Genomic DNA, 14,776 nt, shown 5'->3' with positions numbered 1-14,776 from the left:
AACGATCCAGAATAATTGTTACGTTTTAACCTTTTCAAAACGCTGGTTTATTTCCTTTAAATAAACCGGATACTTTTGATTGCAAATAAAAGCCGTTTAGTAGTTTGAAAATGGTAACAACTCTTTATTTATTCAAATGTACAACAACAGAATTAAATAGTCACTCAATGTTTTTTATACACGTTTGTAAATTCGCAAATACAGACACAATTTATAATGTACACGAATTTACTTGAAAAACACAACACACATTAAGGCACTCAGTTGATGTTTATTCGAAAAGCGTCTCTGATAAACTCACTCACGACTGCAACCTCTGCCACTATTTATAACACTGCCATCTGTACTCTAGATTGTTCTTTAACTGTCAAAATTCGAATATTCTAGATCTTACTAATACATATGCCATCTGTGGTGTACTTTGTACAATGTTCTTTAACTTAATATTCGAATTCGAATACAGCGTTGCCAACTTACGATCAAATCAACTGAAAGCTTTTATTTAATAATGCCCACAGATATGTTACAGTTTGCTATTACAGCACTGTTATTTGAAAGCATTATGCTACTTTTAAATCAGTCCTTAAAATCGTTATATTTGATTTCAAGTACAATTTCGTAACAATATATACTTTGTGGGGTCGCAAATGAAAAATGTATAAATTGCCATTCATGGTGAAGGGTATAAAAATTAATTTTTTTTACCTAAAACTATTAAAAATTTGTATTTTAAGGTATAATTTGTTGAAGCGTATATAAAAAGAATGGGAAAAGGAAAAAAACTCCCGCGGATTTTTTATTTATGATTGAATATCTGGCATATTTTTAAAAGATAACGTGCTTAAAAAAATAATATTTTGTTGGACCAAGGATAAGTTATGGCAGGAATAGTGTGTATAAGTGTTGTTTGACTCATTTAGTTTCATACAAAACTAGTTTGTGTCGATATCAATAACACTAGTTTACAAGGTTTTTGCTCATGAATTGAAACATATGGGGATTTGTGTATTAAGGTCTTCTAACTTTGGAAAAAATATAACAAAAAATCCTGGACGTCAAACTTTTGAGATATTTATTAAAAACGAAACATATAAAAATGTACATTAAATTACTACAAAAAAATTAAATGTGAAGTGTTTAGTCCTCTTTTTATAATTATTTTCATTTGTCTCCCTCACGACACTTCAACAGTAGTCTCCTAGCATATTCTGATCCCAAAAACCTTGATAATTCCTCTCGAAAAACTTCAAATCTTAATGGAAACGCTCTCCATGTTCGTCACTCATGTGTCCGAGGTTTTCCGGGAAAAAAATCCACATGAGAATCTAAATAGTGAATCTTGAGGGATATATTTACACCCATCTGTTCAAAATTATGTAATAAATTTGCAACAATATCTCTGTAATTTTGACTTTTCTTATTCCCCAAAAATTCTTGAACAACAAGTTTAAAAGAATTCCATGCTGCATTATCAACACCGGTTAACAGACACTCAAATTTGGTATCAACCAAAATTTTTCTTATTTGCGGACCCACAAATATCCCATCATTTAATTTAGCCTCAGACAGACTCGAGAAAACGCATAAATATTGAAATGCTTGTTTTGTCTTATCTAAAGCTTTTACGAAATAATTTTATGTATGTAAATAAGCATTTTGTGTTTGTGTTATAGGAAAACCTCGATTTGACTGAATAATTTTTCTGCAAATAAAACAAAAATGGTCTGGGTTTATTTTACACTTTCTAGAAGACATTTTGATATAGTTTTTACTTTAGAAATTTGTATTTAACAGCGATTTATTAACCTTTATCTACAGGAAAGACGTACTTTTAAACCGTATTTATTTTTTTCCCGTTCATTTTTTTTGGAATTTGTCAAAAGAATACAACTCTGAAAGTATCTGGCAGCTTCACCAGAGTATTGAGTACCCAAAAACGATGTAAATACTTAATTACTACAATTCGGTACACTACAGTATGCATTAGTAAGGAGTGAGATCGAAAAATTCTTAACACACGTTTTTCATTACATTTTTTAACCCAAGTATTATTTGAATTTTTTTTTGATCAAGTTACCTTTGAAAAACATGTCAGTTATTATGTGTAATGTCAATTATATTAATTTTTTTGTTAATCTGATTAAAATGAGTGACCAGAAAAAAGTGCGTACTGAAATTATTAAATATTTTCAACAAAACCCAACTTGGTCTTACAAAAAGTTGGCCAAGCATACAAAGGTCTGCCGTCAAACTGTTTCCAATGTTATTAAACAGTACCGGGAGAACTTGTCAGTTGATAGAAAACCTGGTTCAGGTAGAAGGAATGGTCCACATGATGTTTCTAAAGCCAAAAAAATAGAACGCATTTTCAAAAGAGCTCCCAACACATCCGGTAGGAAAGCAGCCCGGTTAGCTCAGTGCTCGGACTATTTGGTACGAAAAGTTAAAGCTAATGCAGGTTTAAAAACATACAAGGCTCAAAAAGTTCCTGACAGGAACGCTACTAAAAATTTAGAGGCCAAAAACAGAGCACGGAAATTGAAGTCAAGTTTTATAAAAAAATATTCTTGCTGCATAATGGATGACGAAACGTATGTTCTGGCAGATTTTTCGCAACTTCCAGGTCAAAAATTTTATGTTGCTGATGCTCGAGGGAATGTTGAAGAAAAGTTTAGGACCCAAAAGCAGACAAAATTTCCCAGAAAGTTCTTGGTATGGCAAGCAATATGCAGTTGCGGCAAAAGAAGCCACTCATTTGTTACAACGGGCTCTATAAATACCGAAATTTACATCAAGGAATGTTTACAAAAAAGGCTGCTTCCATTCATAAGACTTCATAATGTGTCCACTTATTTTTGGCCTGACTTGGCATCCTGTCACTATGGCAAACAAGCCCTTGAGTGGTACAAGAACAATAATGTGGTATTTGTACCAAGAGAGGCAAATCCTCCAAACTGCCCGGAGCTAAGGCCAGTGGAGAGATATTGGGCTCTTGTTAAAAGAGAATTGAAGAGTACAAAAAAGGTGTCCAAAAGTGTGGTAGATTTTAAACGGAGATGGACTACATGTTCGAGCAAAGTGACAGAAAGCACTATAAAAACGTTAATGGAAGGGTTTCCGAAAAAAGTTCAAAATTTCATCACTAGTGATTAAAACTATAAAAATAATTTTTTTTGTAAATTGTAATAATAATTTCAATCAAATAAAAAAAAAATTAAAGCTGTAAGTTTAGTGGTTTCTTTTTTATAAACATATATGTATGTTAAGAATTTTTCGATCTCACTCCTTAGTACTCAGGGCAGGTGAAAAATAAAAACCCATATATCTCAAAATTTTGACGTATAGGTGGGAAACAAAAAATGGTCAATTAACTAGCGTCCCTAGCTCTTCTCAAAAATATAAGTTTCATTCCATGAGCAAACAAAAATGTTTGATTTGTAAACTAGTGTAATTAAAGATTTCAGAGTACCTTGAACTAATTTGTGCACAATTTTATAAGGCTTGCCACATACTTAAGCAACAAATTTATGACTGCTCAAACAGTATTCCGGGGCTAGGTGAAATCATGGAAGGCTATTGTCCCTTTTCAATACCAAATATACCTTAACAACATAGAGTATTTGTGAAAAATGTCACCCAACTAGTCTTTCGTTTGGGCCCTATCGTGTTTTCAACAGACAGACGGACGGACGGACAGAGATATATCCTCTTAGAATCTTATGAGAACCCAGAATGTATTGTATATTGTAACCATGAGTGGCAAGGGTATACATAAGTTTGTTATTCCGTTTGTAATTCCCTACATTTTTCATTTGCGACCCCACAAAATATATATACTCTGGATCATTATAGATAGCAGAGTTGATATAGACCTGTCCATCTGTATGTTGAAATCAACTTACTGTAGCCCCCAAATAACTTACAACCATGATTGATACATCAATATATCGGAAAATCTGCCCACAAATGTCTGCGATGTGAGGAAAAACCGGCACAACCTCGATTTTTGGCTTATTTTTGATCTATCTCTGTATTACTAAGTCATTAGTATAGACAATATGGACAGATATTTCTAAGTCCATTGCAATGATGTATAAAAGTTATAGTAGGTTGGACCTATAATGAGTCAAAATCGGAAAAAAATATTTTTAACCCAAATTTTTTTTTCACCAAAAAAATTTTTTTTTTTTAAATTTAAAAAAATAAATATAAGTAAAAATTAACCAAATAATTGAAATAAAAAGTAATTTTTAAAAAAGGGAGAGGGGTTTGCATTCAGAAATAATATTATTTTATAAGATACAGAAATTATAAAAATATTAATTAAATTGTGAAAAATATTAGTTTTTTTTTAGAAATTTGTACCACAGATGTGGGCAAGTTTAATAGATATTTTGAATCCAAACATAATTTTCATGAATATAATCCATGATCATAATCATCTATGAGTAAATAAAACAACAAAAACTTTTTAATTAGATTTTTTTTTTCAAAATTTTACTAATTTTTGTGCAGTGAAAATCGTACACCAATTTTACTAACTCAAATAAAAAAGTTATAGATGGAGAATTCTATAAAATTATAACAAAACACGTTTTCTTTTGTAGAACATAGTTTTTTTTGGAAATTAAATTACTTCTTTTCAACAAAATGTTATAATTTAATCCTGAGTTTCAGAAAACATAATTCTTTACATTAATCCTTTTCCCCCCAAACTAACACCTTACAAATAGTCGGTCGTAAAAAATGTAATTTCACCATAAAATAAGGTAATAATTTTAATTACCAAATGAAAACTCTGAAACATTTTGTAGTTACAACTCATTAAAAATGCTAATCAGCAATACAGGCTATAAGCAAGCGATACTCGTTATTGTTTTTACTTTCTCTTATTTGTAATTTGATTTATGACAAAAATTTTATTAACGTATTCACCTCTGAACCATAAAACAATTAGTTCTCAACCAAGCATCAGCACTTAAAGCCAACTCATACTAATTTGTATTTCGTATTTCTTTCTATTTCGTTCTGTTTGGTTTGGTTTGTTTATTTATCTGTTTGTATCTTTTAACAGTTTTAGCTCTTATCTTTGTGCTGTACAATCGTAAACGTAAAACAACAAATAAAAAACGTAATGGCCCAGAAAAAGATGTACGTGAAACAGTGATTAGTTACGATGACGAAGGTGGCGGTGAGGATGATATGACAGCATTTGATATTACACCACTGCAAATACCCATAGGACAGCCTGGTAACATGCCACCTGATATAGCTGCCTGTAAAGTGCCAATAATATGTAAGTATTTTTCTCTGTTAGTGTAAAGTAAAAACTCCCTTAACAATTGGCCCCAACTTTAAATATTGATTACAAATGAAATGTAGTCACAAGCTCTTACCCCAAAAAAAAACAAAATTACACTAAGAACAGAAAAATAACAAGGGCACGTAAAATATTAAAAGTTGGGGATTTATATTTCTGTTCAGGTTGATGTCATAAAGTTGTAGACATTGTTGTATGCAATATTACATTTGCTACATTGTGTTTACTTACATTATCCTTACAAATATTATTCATTCATTTTCCTACTAATACTAATTCCTGTGATTTGTAATTTAATTTTGTTGTTTTTTGTGTTTCCTTGTTTTTTTTTTTCTAATAATCTTTATAGATCCTGTTGTTACCTTAATGCCGGGCCAAGAATTAAATGTGGGCTTTTTAATGGAGGAACGTAAAAAGCGCTGCGATAAAGATTTGAACGCACCACCCTTTGATGATTTAAGAAATTTCACATACGAGGGTAGTGGGAGTATCGCTGAATCATTAAGTTCATTGGCATCAGGTAGGTTAAAATGATTTTATTATAAGGAGTGAGATCGAAAAATTCTTAACATACATATATGTTTATAAAAAAGAAACCACTAAACTTACAGCTTTAATTTTTTTTTTATTTGATTGAAATTATTATTACAATTTACAAAAAAAATTATTTTTATAGTTTTAATCACTAGTGATGAAATTTTGAACCTTTTTCGGAAACCCTTCCATTAACGTTTTTATAGTGCTTTCTGTCACTTTGCTCGAACATGTAGTCCATCTCCGTTTAAAATCTACCACACTTTTGGACACCTTTTTTGTACTCTTCAATTCTCTTTTAACAAGAGCCCAATATCTCTCCACTGGCCTTAGCTCCGGGCAGTTTGGAGGATTTGCCTCTCTTGGTACAAATACCACATTATTGTTCTTGTACCACTCAAGGGCTTGTTTGCCATAGTGACAGGATGCCAAGTCAGGCCAAAAATAAGTGGACACATTATGAAGTCTTATGAATGGAAGCAGCCTTTTTTGTAAACATTCCTTGATGTAAATTTCGGTATTTATAGAGCCCGTTGTAACAAATGAGTGGCTTCTTTTGCCGCAACTGCATATTGCTTGCCATACCAAGAACTTTCTGGGAAATTTTGTCTGCTTTTGGGTCCTAAACTTTTCTTCAACATTCCCTCGAGCATCAGCAACATAAAATTTTTGACCTGGAAGTTGCGAAAAATCTGCCAGAACATACGTTTCGTCATCCATTATGCAGCAAGAATATTTTTTTATAAAACTTGACTTCAATTTCCGTGCTCTGTTTTTGGCCTCTAAATTTTTAGTAGCGTTCCTGTCAGGAACTTTTTGAGCCTTGTATGTTTTTAAACCTGCATTAGCTTTAACTTTTCGTACCAAATAGTCCGAGCACTGAGCTAACCGGGCTGCTTTCCTACCGGATGTGTTGGGAGCTCTTTTGAAAATGCGTTCTATTTTTTTGGCTTTAGAAACATCATGTGGACCATTCCTTCTACCTGAACCAGGTTTTCTATCAACTGACAAGTTCTCCCGGTACTGTTTAATAACATTGGAAACAGTTTGACGGCAGACCTTTGTATGCTTGGCCAACTTTTTGTAAGACCAAGTTGGGTTTTGTTGAAAATATTTAATAATTTCAGTACGCACTTTTTTCTGGTCACTCATTTTAATCAGATTAACAAAAAAATTAATATAATTGACATTACACATAATAACTGACATGTTTTTCAAAGGTAACTTGATCAAAAAAAAATTCAAATAATACTTGGGTTAAAAAATGTAATGAAAAACGTGTGTTAAGAATTTTTCGATCTCACTCCTTAAGCGAAATAAATATGATAATAAATTAGGAGACATTAAATAAATCAGAGATGTTCTATGTCACAATGATTAAATAAAACACCAATGGGCTTTAGTTGGAAAAAGGATAAAGATTTTATAATCAAAAATTAAAACGCTCAGGCCAAAGTTTAATGAAGTAATTAAGAAAAGTGGTAGTAAAACAAAACTGAAATAAATATCAAAATTATAGTAAGAGAAAATATATTTTAGAAAATTTTATATTACGAAAGCTAAACAAATCTTCAGGATGAAAAATTATTTTACAATAGTATTTCTGTGAATACTCCAAAAATGGAATGGTACACCCAGAGAAAAAATTAACACATCCATGTACGATTTGACACCATTCGGTGTCAATAGTATGTCAACCCCGTATGTGCACAAATTGTATAGGAACGGTGTCAATTTGATAACGAAAAAATGACACTATTCAGTTGCCGTATTGACACCATCCGTTGTTGATTTGACACCGTTGTCAATTTGATACCGCACCGTTGTCAATTTGAAACCATATGTTGTGGATTTGATACCGTTCGTGTATGATTTGGTAATTGAAATAAATAATTCCTTTATGTTTAACATTTATTTTTAAATACAATACGAATAAATACTTAAATATAAAATACATATAAATTTCATGTTTAAATGTGGCAAAACATTGGTGGCAATTGTCTGAGTTCCTGTATGTGAAATTTCAAATAGCATCCCTAATTGTGGCACTGCTTCCACATGTCATCATTCTAAAAAATAAAACAAATACTTATTGTATTCTACTTTGCTGATAATTATATATATAGCTCTACTTTCCTTTTAAATGTACAAAAACTGTATGTTTATTGTTTCCAGGAATTTTTGGAGTTGTATGTCGTCAGTGGATTCGGTGATCTTCTCATTTCTTGCACTGTCTGGATCTTCATCTGCATCAACACAAATTCACTATTAAACACAATTACACTTTCTTTTATACATATTTTCACTTTTTTAATGTAAATAAAATTTAAAACTCACTTATAAAAACAAAGCAGAGCAAAAAGTTTCGCCGCAACACTTTGACAATAACTTGTCAGCAACTCACGTTGAGATGCGTCGGCGATTAATTTAACAACATTGCGTTGTCGATTTGTATCGATTTGTTTGCAAATTGTAAACGTACGGTGTCGAAAAAAAGTGACACCGTATGGTGTCAAAATGACACCAACCGTTGTCGATTTTGCAACGTTATTTTTCTCTCAGTGTATGTAATCTAGTCATAACATCAGTAAAAATTAAAAATGTTATTCGGTGTATGACTTCAAAATGTGGGATTTGCAATAGATGGCGTCTCTTTTGAACTCGGTTATGTGTCATTTTGAAGGGTACACATCTCTCATTTATTCTCACTTAGTTATTGAACATTATAGTGTAAACAACAATGTTTTTTATTCTTTAGTAAGAATTGTTCAAAATTTCCCAATTATTGATAAAATCACTGAAATTTATTGATGGTGCATAAGCTAGTTCCTATGCGCATTTCAATGGTATCTTAGGCCAGATCATCAGAAAACCTTTTCCCAAAAGGTTTTAGAAAAACTATAGATATTATACAAATAAAACTATAGAGTGAATGAGAATTACAGTCACTCAAGCTTTATTTGTAAAAATATCAAAGCTTACACAAAACACCAACAATAAACAGTGAGTTTATCTTTTCATAGATTTCCTGTTTTTGTTTGCTTCGAAAATATCGAATTTTGTACCAACAAAGCGTCATATGCGGGAAGTTTTGCTTAACTTCTTTAATTTGCTTACCGATTGCTTACTAAAGCTTATGGTGAATGTGTTCCATAGGTTTCAACTAGGGTTCCAAATTTCCCGGACCTTTTCCATTCCCGGGAGGAAATTAGAAAATCTTTTCATTCCCATGCATTTTTATACCCTTCACCATGAGTGGCAAGGGTATATATAAGTTTGTCATTCCATTTGTAATTTCTACATTTTTCATTTGCGACCCCACAAAGTATATATATTCTGAATCGTTATAGATAGCGGAGTCGATATAGCCATGTCCGTCTGTCCGTCTGTGTGTTGAAATCAACTTTCTGAAGCCCCCAAATAACTTACATACACGAATGATACATCAATATCTCCGAAATTCTTCTTAAAATCGAGAAAATCGGTTCACAAATGGCTGAGATATAAGGAAAAAACCAGGACAACCTCGATTTTTGACCTATTTTTGACCCATATCTGGATTACTAAATCATTAATATAGACAATATGGATATCTAATGATAGATATTTCAAAGACCTGTGCAACGACGTATGTATATAAGACCATAGTAAGTTGGACCTACAATGGGTCAAAATCGGAAAAAAAATTTTTAACCCGAATTTTTTTTTTGACCAACATTTTTTTTCACTAAATATTAAAAAAAAAAAAATTTTTAATTTAAAAAAAAAATAAAAATTTAAAAAAAATTTAAAAAACACTTTCGATAAAACAACTGGAAAAAATTTAAATTTTGTTTACCTAAAAATATTTAAAATTTTTATTTTAAAGTATAATTTGGTGAAGGGTATATAAGATTCGGCACGAATATAGCTCTCTTACTTGTTTAATACTAAATTAAACCAAAAACTAGTTAATTTTTTTTTTCAATAAATTGACTTGTACATTTACCAGCGTTTTAAAAGAAGTATAAAATAACTATATTTCGTTGCACAGAAAAAAGAAATTCATAATTGAAATGAATTTTGTAATAAATATTATTAATCGAACTTGAATTTTTTCCGAAACTTTTTTCATTCAGAATAAGAACATGTTCATAAATATTATTAATTTGTACATGACGCAATTTTTTGCTTTTTTATATAAATTTCGTAATATATTATAATAAATTACATTATAATTGTATTGTGTAATGAATTAGCTCAAAAATGTTTGCATAAGATGAATCAACAATATCTAAAATTTTAAAAACATCATTAAACATGATAAAACATTCATAAATATTGAAGCATAGCATCTTGTTAAAAAAATGTGTCAATTTCGCGCATATTTTCTCATTTTGAAGCTGAAAAACATAAAAAAATAAAAAAAAATTCCAAGAAAATTTTCAAACATTTTTGAACAATATAAAAATAAAAATGAAATTGAAATTATATTTTCCAAGCCTTCTAAATTTTGTTTGAAAACATAAAATATGAAACAATCATACTATTTAAGAAAGTATTAATAAATGTTATGAATTGAAATCTATGAAATCAAATCATAATATTTATGTTGAAACTTTTTTCTGTGTGTACAATATTTGCCTAAAATTTTTAAGGGTTTAGATCGGTTTTTCAAATCCGATTGTAGTTAAATAAAATTAAACCATTATTATTGTTAATATAATAATATTAATATTCTTAAAAGCTGAAATGTTACGGACCTTAATAAATCCTTTATGAACATAAAATTTCAATTTGATTTATTTTTAATGAGTCAAAAAAATCGGTTATTTCAACCATAATGTTTTTTTTCCATATGACTATCTCTTGCTAGAATCGAAAAATGTGGCAAATGGTTGCCTTTTATTAGGTTTTCCAACTTAAGGTCTTCAATTCACCTGCATTTTTTGAGCAAAAGCAAGAAAATAACTACATATGTATTTAATTTCTTTATAAAAAGCGAAAACTTAAAAGCGGATGCAATAAATTATGTGTCAATTACAGATAGAAGATATCATTTATACGCACCATCAATATGTGACAATAAAATACTTTCCTAAAAAGGGGTTATATGGGGGTAGGCTCCCTTGTTGACCGATCCCCACGAAAGTTTGTAGAAAGATTTAGGTCCATATAAAACTTATTTATGTCCAATTCCATCACGATATTAATTAATATAAGACAGTTATGAATTTTCAAGTAAATTCTAAGGGGGACCTCGTATGGGGACTAGGGACAAATGTTGCCCGATTTGCGAAAACTTTACAATATAATTTCGGAGTACTTACAAATAATTTGGACAAAATTTTATTAGGATTGTCGAATAATCAACATATTTATGACTGCTCAATCAGTATTCCGGTGGGATATTTGTATGGGCGCGATATTTCATTATAAAACAAACATATATTTCATTATCAAACAAACCTTGTAAACAGAGAGTATTTGTGGAAAATTTCAGTCAGCTAGCTTCTTTTGTTTGGGCCCTATTGTGTTTTCAACAGATAGATAGGCGAATATATAGACGGACATACTGACGGACATAGCTAGATCATCTTATGAGGACCCGGAAGACATACACTAATGTGGGTATGTGACAAATACTATGATCAATGACAAAATCAATATACCCTCCATCTTTGGTGATGCCCGTTATAGACTCTGAAACCATTCGACCGATGAGCTCCATATCGGTTTTATTAGAAAGGCAATTTTGTGAAGATGTGATAAACCACTGCATTATGTCCATTCGCCCCATTCGTGAAGCCGATTTTCGTATTTTCCCATACAAACATTTTTCCTAATTTTGAACTTTTGAAAATTTGTATGTGTGCACTTCTTAGGATGTATAGATCCACTAAGAAGGTATTTTTCTATATTCCATTTTTAAGTGGAGAAAAAAAGCTAAAAACAGTATTTCTACATGTCCATAACCAATAAAGTAAGCACCATAAGTCCAACTTAATCGGAATTTATGCCAAAAATAACAATTGTGTTATTTTTGTACTTTTAAGGGTATAAAATGGGCGAACACTGAGTTTTGGTACTTTTTTATATCTCATATCCTAGAAAAAAATTTCAAATTGCTTTTGGCACTTTTTTTAGAAATATGAACGTATAAAGGGATTGATTCCAGTTTTAGGTACCTTTTTTTAAAAAAAATATAAAAAAAGTTGTTAAAAAACCACTCCATTAAAACAGAATTAATGAAGAAATATTTTTTTCTACCGAGGGACAAACAAAAATGTACTAAAACGGGTCAATTGCGCATAGTACGATACTTTTTGAAACATAATAGTTCCTGGACTAATTTTTCTTGCTGATTCGTAAATGATTTTTTTTAAACTGTCGAATTTGAATTTATCAAATTAAAAATTGGGAATTTAGCATAAAACAATTTTACTAAAACAAGAATTTGAATTCCGATATATTAGTTTCAGTTTTCGATTTCAAATCAGACAAGTATATTTCTACTTTAGAAAAACTGAGTGGTTAGTAATGGATTTCGCCATAACTGTCAACAGGGCTCAACGCCAATCGCTAAATATCGCTGGTTTGAAATTAGGAAAAGCGTGTTTTTCTCACGTCCAGTTTTATATTGCTTGCTTCAGAGTTGGAACGTCAAAGAAGCATTACTCCTTCAATATCTATGAGGTTCTGAAGATATCGTAAATCGTCTATAAGATAGTACAGGATATTTACATAAAGATTCAAAATAGCGATTTCTTCAATTAAGCCTAATCCGATTAGTAATCATTCTCAATTACCTTCTATCTATTTCCAAAAGTATCTTACTTTTCTTGATATTATTTTCAAATAGGCAAGAATACGGCAGCTGACGCACTCCTCCCATAACTCAACTGTAACCTAGATTCCTGATTTGTTGCCACAATGAAAGCATAAAGTCAGATTTCGAAGTTTTTGGTGTTGAACTTGCTCCTTCTATCGCAAGTACATCCGCTTCGCCATTAAATAAGATATTTTTGTCGTCTGAAATGTAGCAAGCAACGTTTTTAATGACAGCAGTTTAGTACTTTAAAAATAAGTTGAATACCGGAATTCAATACTGCTGCCTGAGTGTCAACGTAACATACTTTTAATGGATCCCTATCATGAAGTTTATAACCTATGGAGTCCTTTGGACACTTCCTTGTTCATTTAAATTTCGAAAAACTCACGATTTTTTTAAATCAAAAAGATTTTCCTGGATTGTAAATTTATGCAGCTGTCGGAGTTATCGTAGTGAAATTAAAAAAAAAATGTATTTGCTCATTTACTTTCTTGTTTTTATTGGAGTTTTTTCATAATATTTTTTTTTTCACTGAAGGGTCTCTCAAGTGTGTATTCAAAAAAATGGGTTTGTTTTTACTTTTCTTTGCAATTGACAAACAATTAGTTGATTATAGTCTATAACGTTTTAGCTGGGTTCAAGTTAATTAAGCTCCAAAAAATAATAATATCTAAATGTGTTTAACAAGGGTTAATTAAACCTTTTTTCCAAAACAATTTTAATTGCAATGAAACAACATATTTAACCAACATATTTATTACTTTTAATACTTATAACAAAATTTAATTATTTCACTAAATTTTCTTTGTTTTTGTTCTCTGTCTCACCCTTTAGGCACTGATGATGAGAATCAAGACTTTAATTATTTGGAAACGTGGGGACCACGTTTCAATGCCTTGGCAGCTTTATACATACAAGACAAAACGAAAACAAAAACAACAGCAGCAACAGCTGACGATTTAACAAATGAAAATGGTGTATTATAAAATTAGATTAAAATTAAATTTATACATAAGAATAAGAAAACAAAAAAAAACTAAAATAATTGTAAATTAACAAAAAAACTAAAAAATATAAAATCTTAAAAAAAAAAAAACAACAAAATTAAATTGCCTACTAAAGGCAACAAAAAAGCAAAACTAATATTAAGCCGAACAAAATGTGTATAAAATCAAAATGAACAGCAACAAAAATAACCAAAAAAAATAAAAAAAGGAATTACAATTAAAATCTTTTTTACATTTAGTTAGTAAGTAGAAAATAGATACAGTTACAGATACTGAAGCAGCCATTTTTTGTAACAACTAAAAAAAGAAAAAAAGAACGAACGACAGCAACAAAACTGAAACATAAATAAGCCTCAAGCTGCAACAAACAAAAGTAACACAAGAGAAATAGTAAAAAAAAATGGGGAAAAAGCCATACTAAACGAACGAATGAACTGCATACAAAAGGGTTTGTAATTATGGCCTACACAATGTGAATAGAGATTCGAGTTGAACACATACATATTCACTCAAAGATCCACAGTCTGTTGTACATTTATACAAAAATAAACCAACCTAATGTGGAGGGGAAGGGTAGTGAAATGAATTTACAAATTCAGTCGAAATGTTATGAAAAAAACTCGGCTCTGTATAGCAGACACCCAGTCAGACAGACAAAATGTAGATACAACAGAAATAAAATCAGCCATCAGAAAAGCAAAAATCATCCAAGACTTGCCTGCCACAGTCTTGTTGCCTGCGATATTCTTGTTTTTTTTATAGGAAATTACAACTGAAAATTACTACCTTATTGCGAGCGGTGGTTTAAAGGAGTGAAATTGTTGAACACAAACCAAAAAGATCTGTATGAGTTTTAAATTATTAAGCAGATTCCTACTTCATGCTATCAAGGCTGCATCGCACGATATCGGTTGCCAATTCACACCACGTCCACGTGAGATGTCCATACCCTCGTGCAGAACGTCCAATGGGGAATGATCTGAGTGGCATGAACCGTACTCTTGAAACCACATGACATTGATGTCCAAAACATCCAATTAAGTCCAAAAAAAGTTGGCCATCGCCATTGACCCCTCTACACTGTGACTATTTAGGGACGGCATT

General features: G+C 30.9%; 1 protein-coding gene across 2 annotated transcripts in view; it reads left to right on the top strand.

Annotated features, from left to right (window-relative positions):
• Positions 1–13,651, top strand: part of CadN2 (Cadherin-N2) — a 408,037-nt gene extending 394,386 nt beyond the window's left edge. For both annotated transcript variants that reach the window (XM_065501890.1, XM_065501891.1), the window contains exons 10-12: positions 5,075–5,296; positions 5,670–5,840; positions 13,500–13,651. In XM_065501890.1, coding sequence (XP_065357962.1) covers positions 5,075–5,296; positions 5,670–5,840; positions 13,500–13,651 — 545 coding nt within the window. The remainder of the gene's footprint in view (positions 1–5,074; positions 5,297–5,669; positions 5,841–13,499) is intronic.
• The last annotated feature ends 1,125 nt before the right edge of the window (positions 13,652–14,776 follow it).

The sequence above is a fragment of the Calliphora vicina genome, chromosome 2 (genome assembly GCF_958450345.1).
Source record: "Calliphora vicina chromosome 2, idCalVici1.1, whole genome shotgun sequence".
In the NCBI taxonomy this organism is placed as follows: Eukaryota; Metazoa; Arthropoda; class Insecta; order Diptera; family Calliphoridae; genus Calliphora; species Calliphora vicina.
This window is presented reverse-complemented; position numbering and strand designations above follow the sequence as displayed.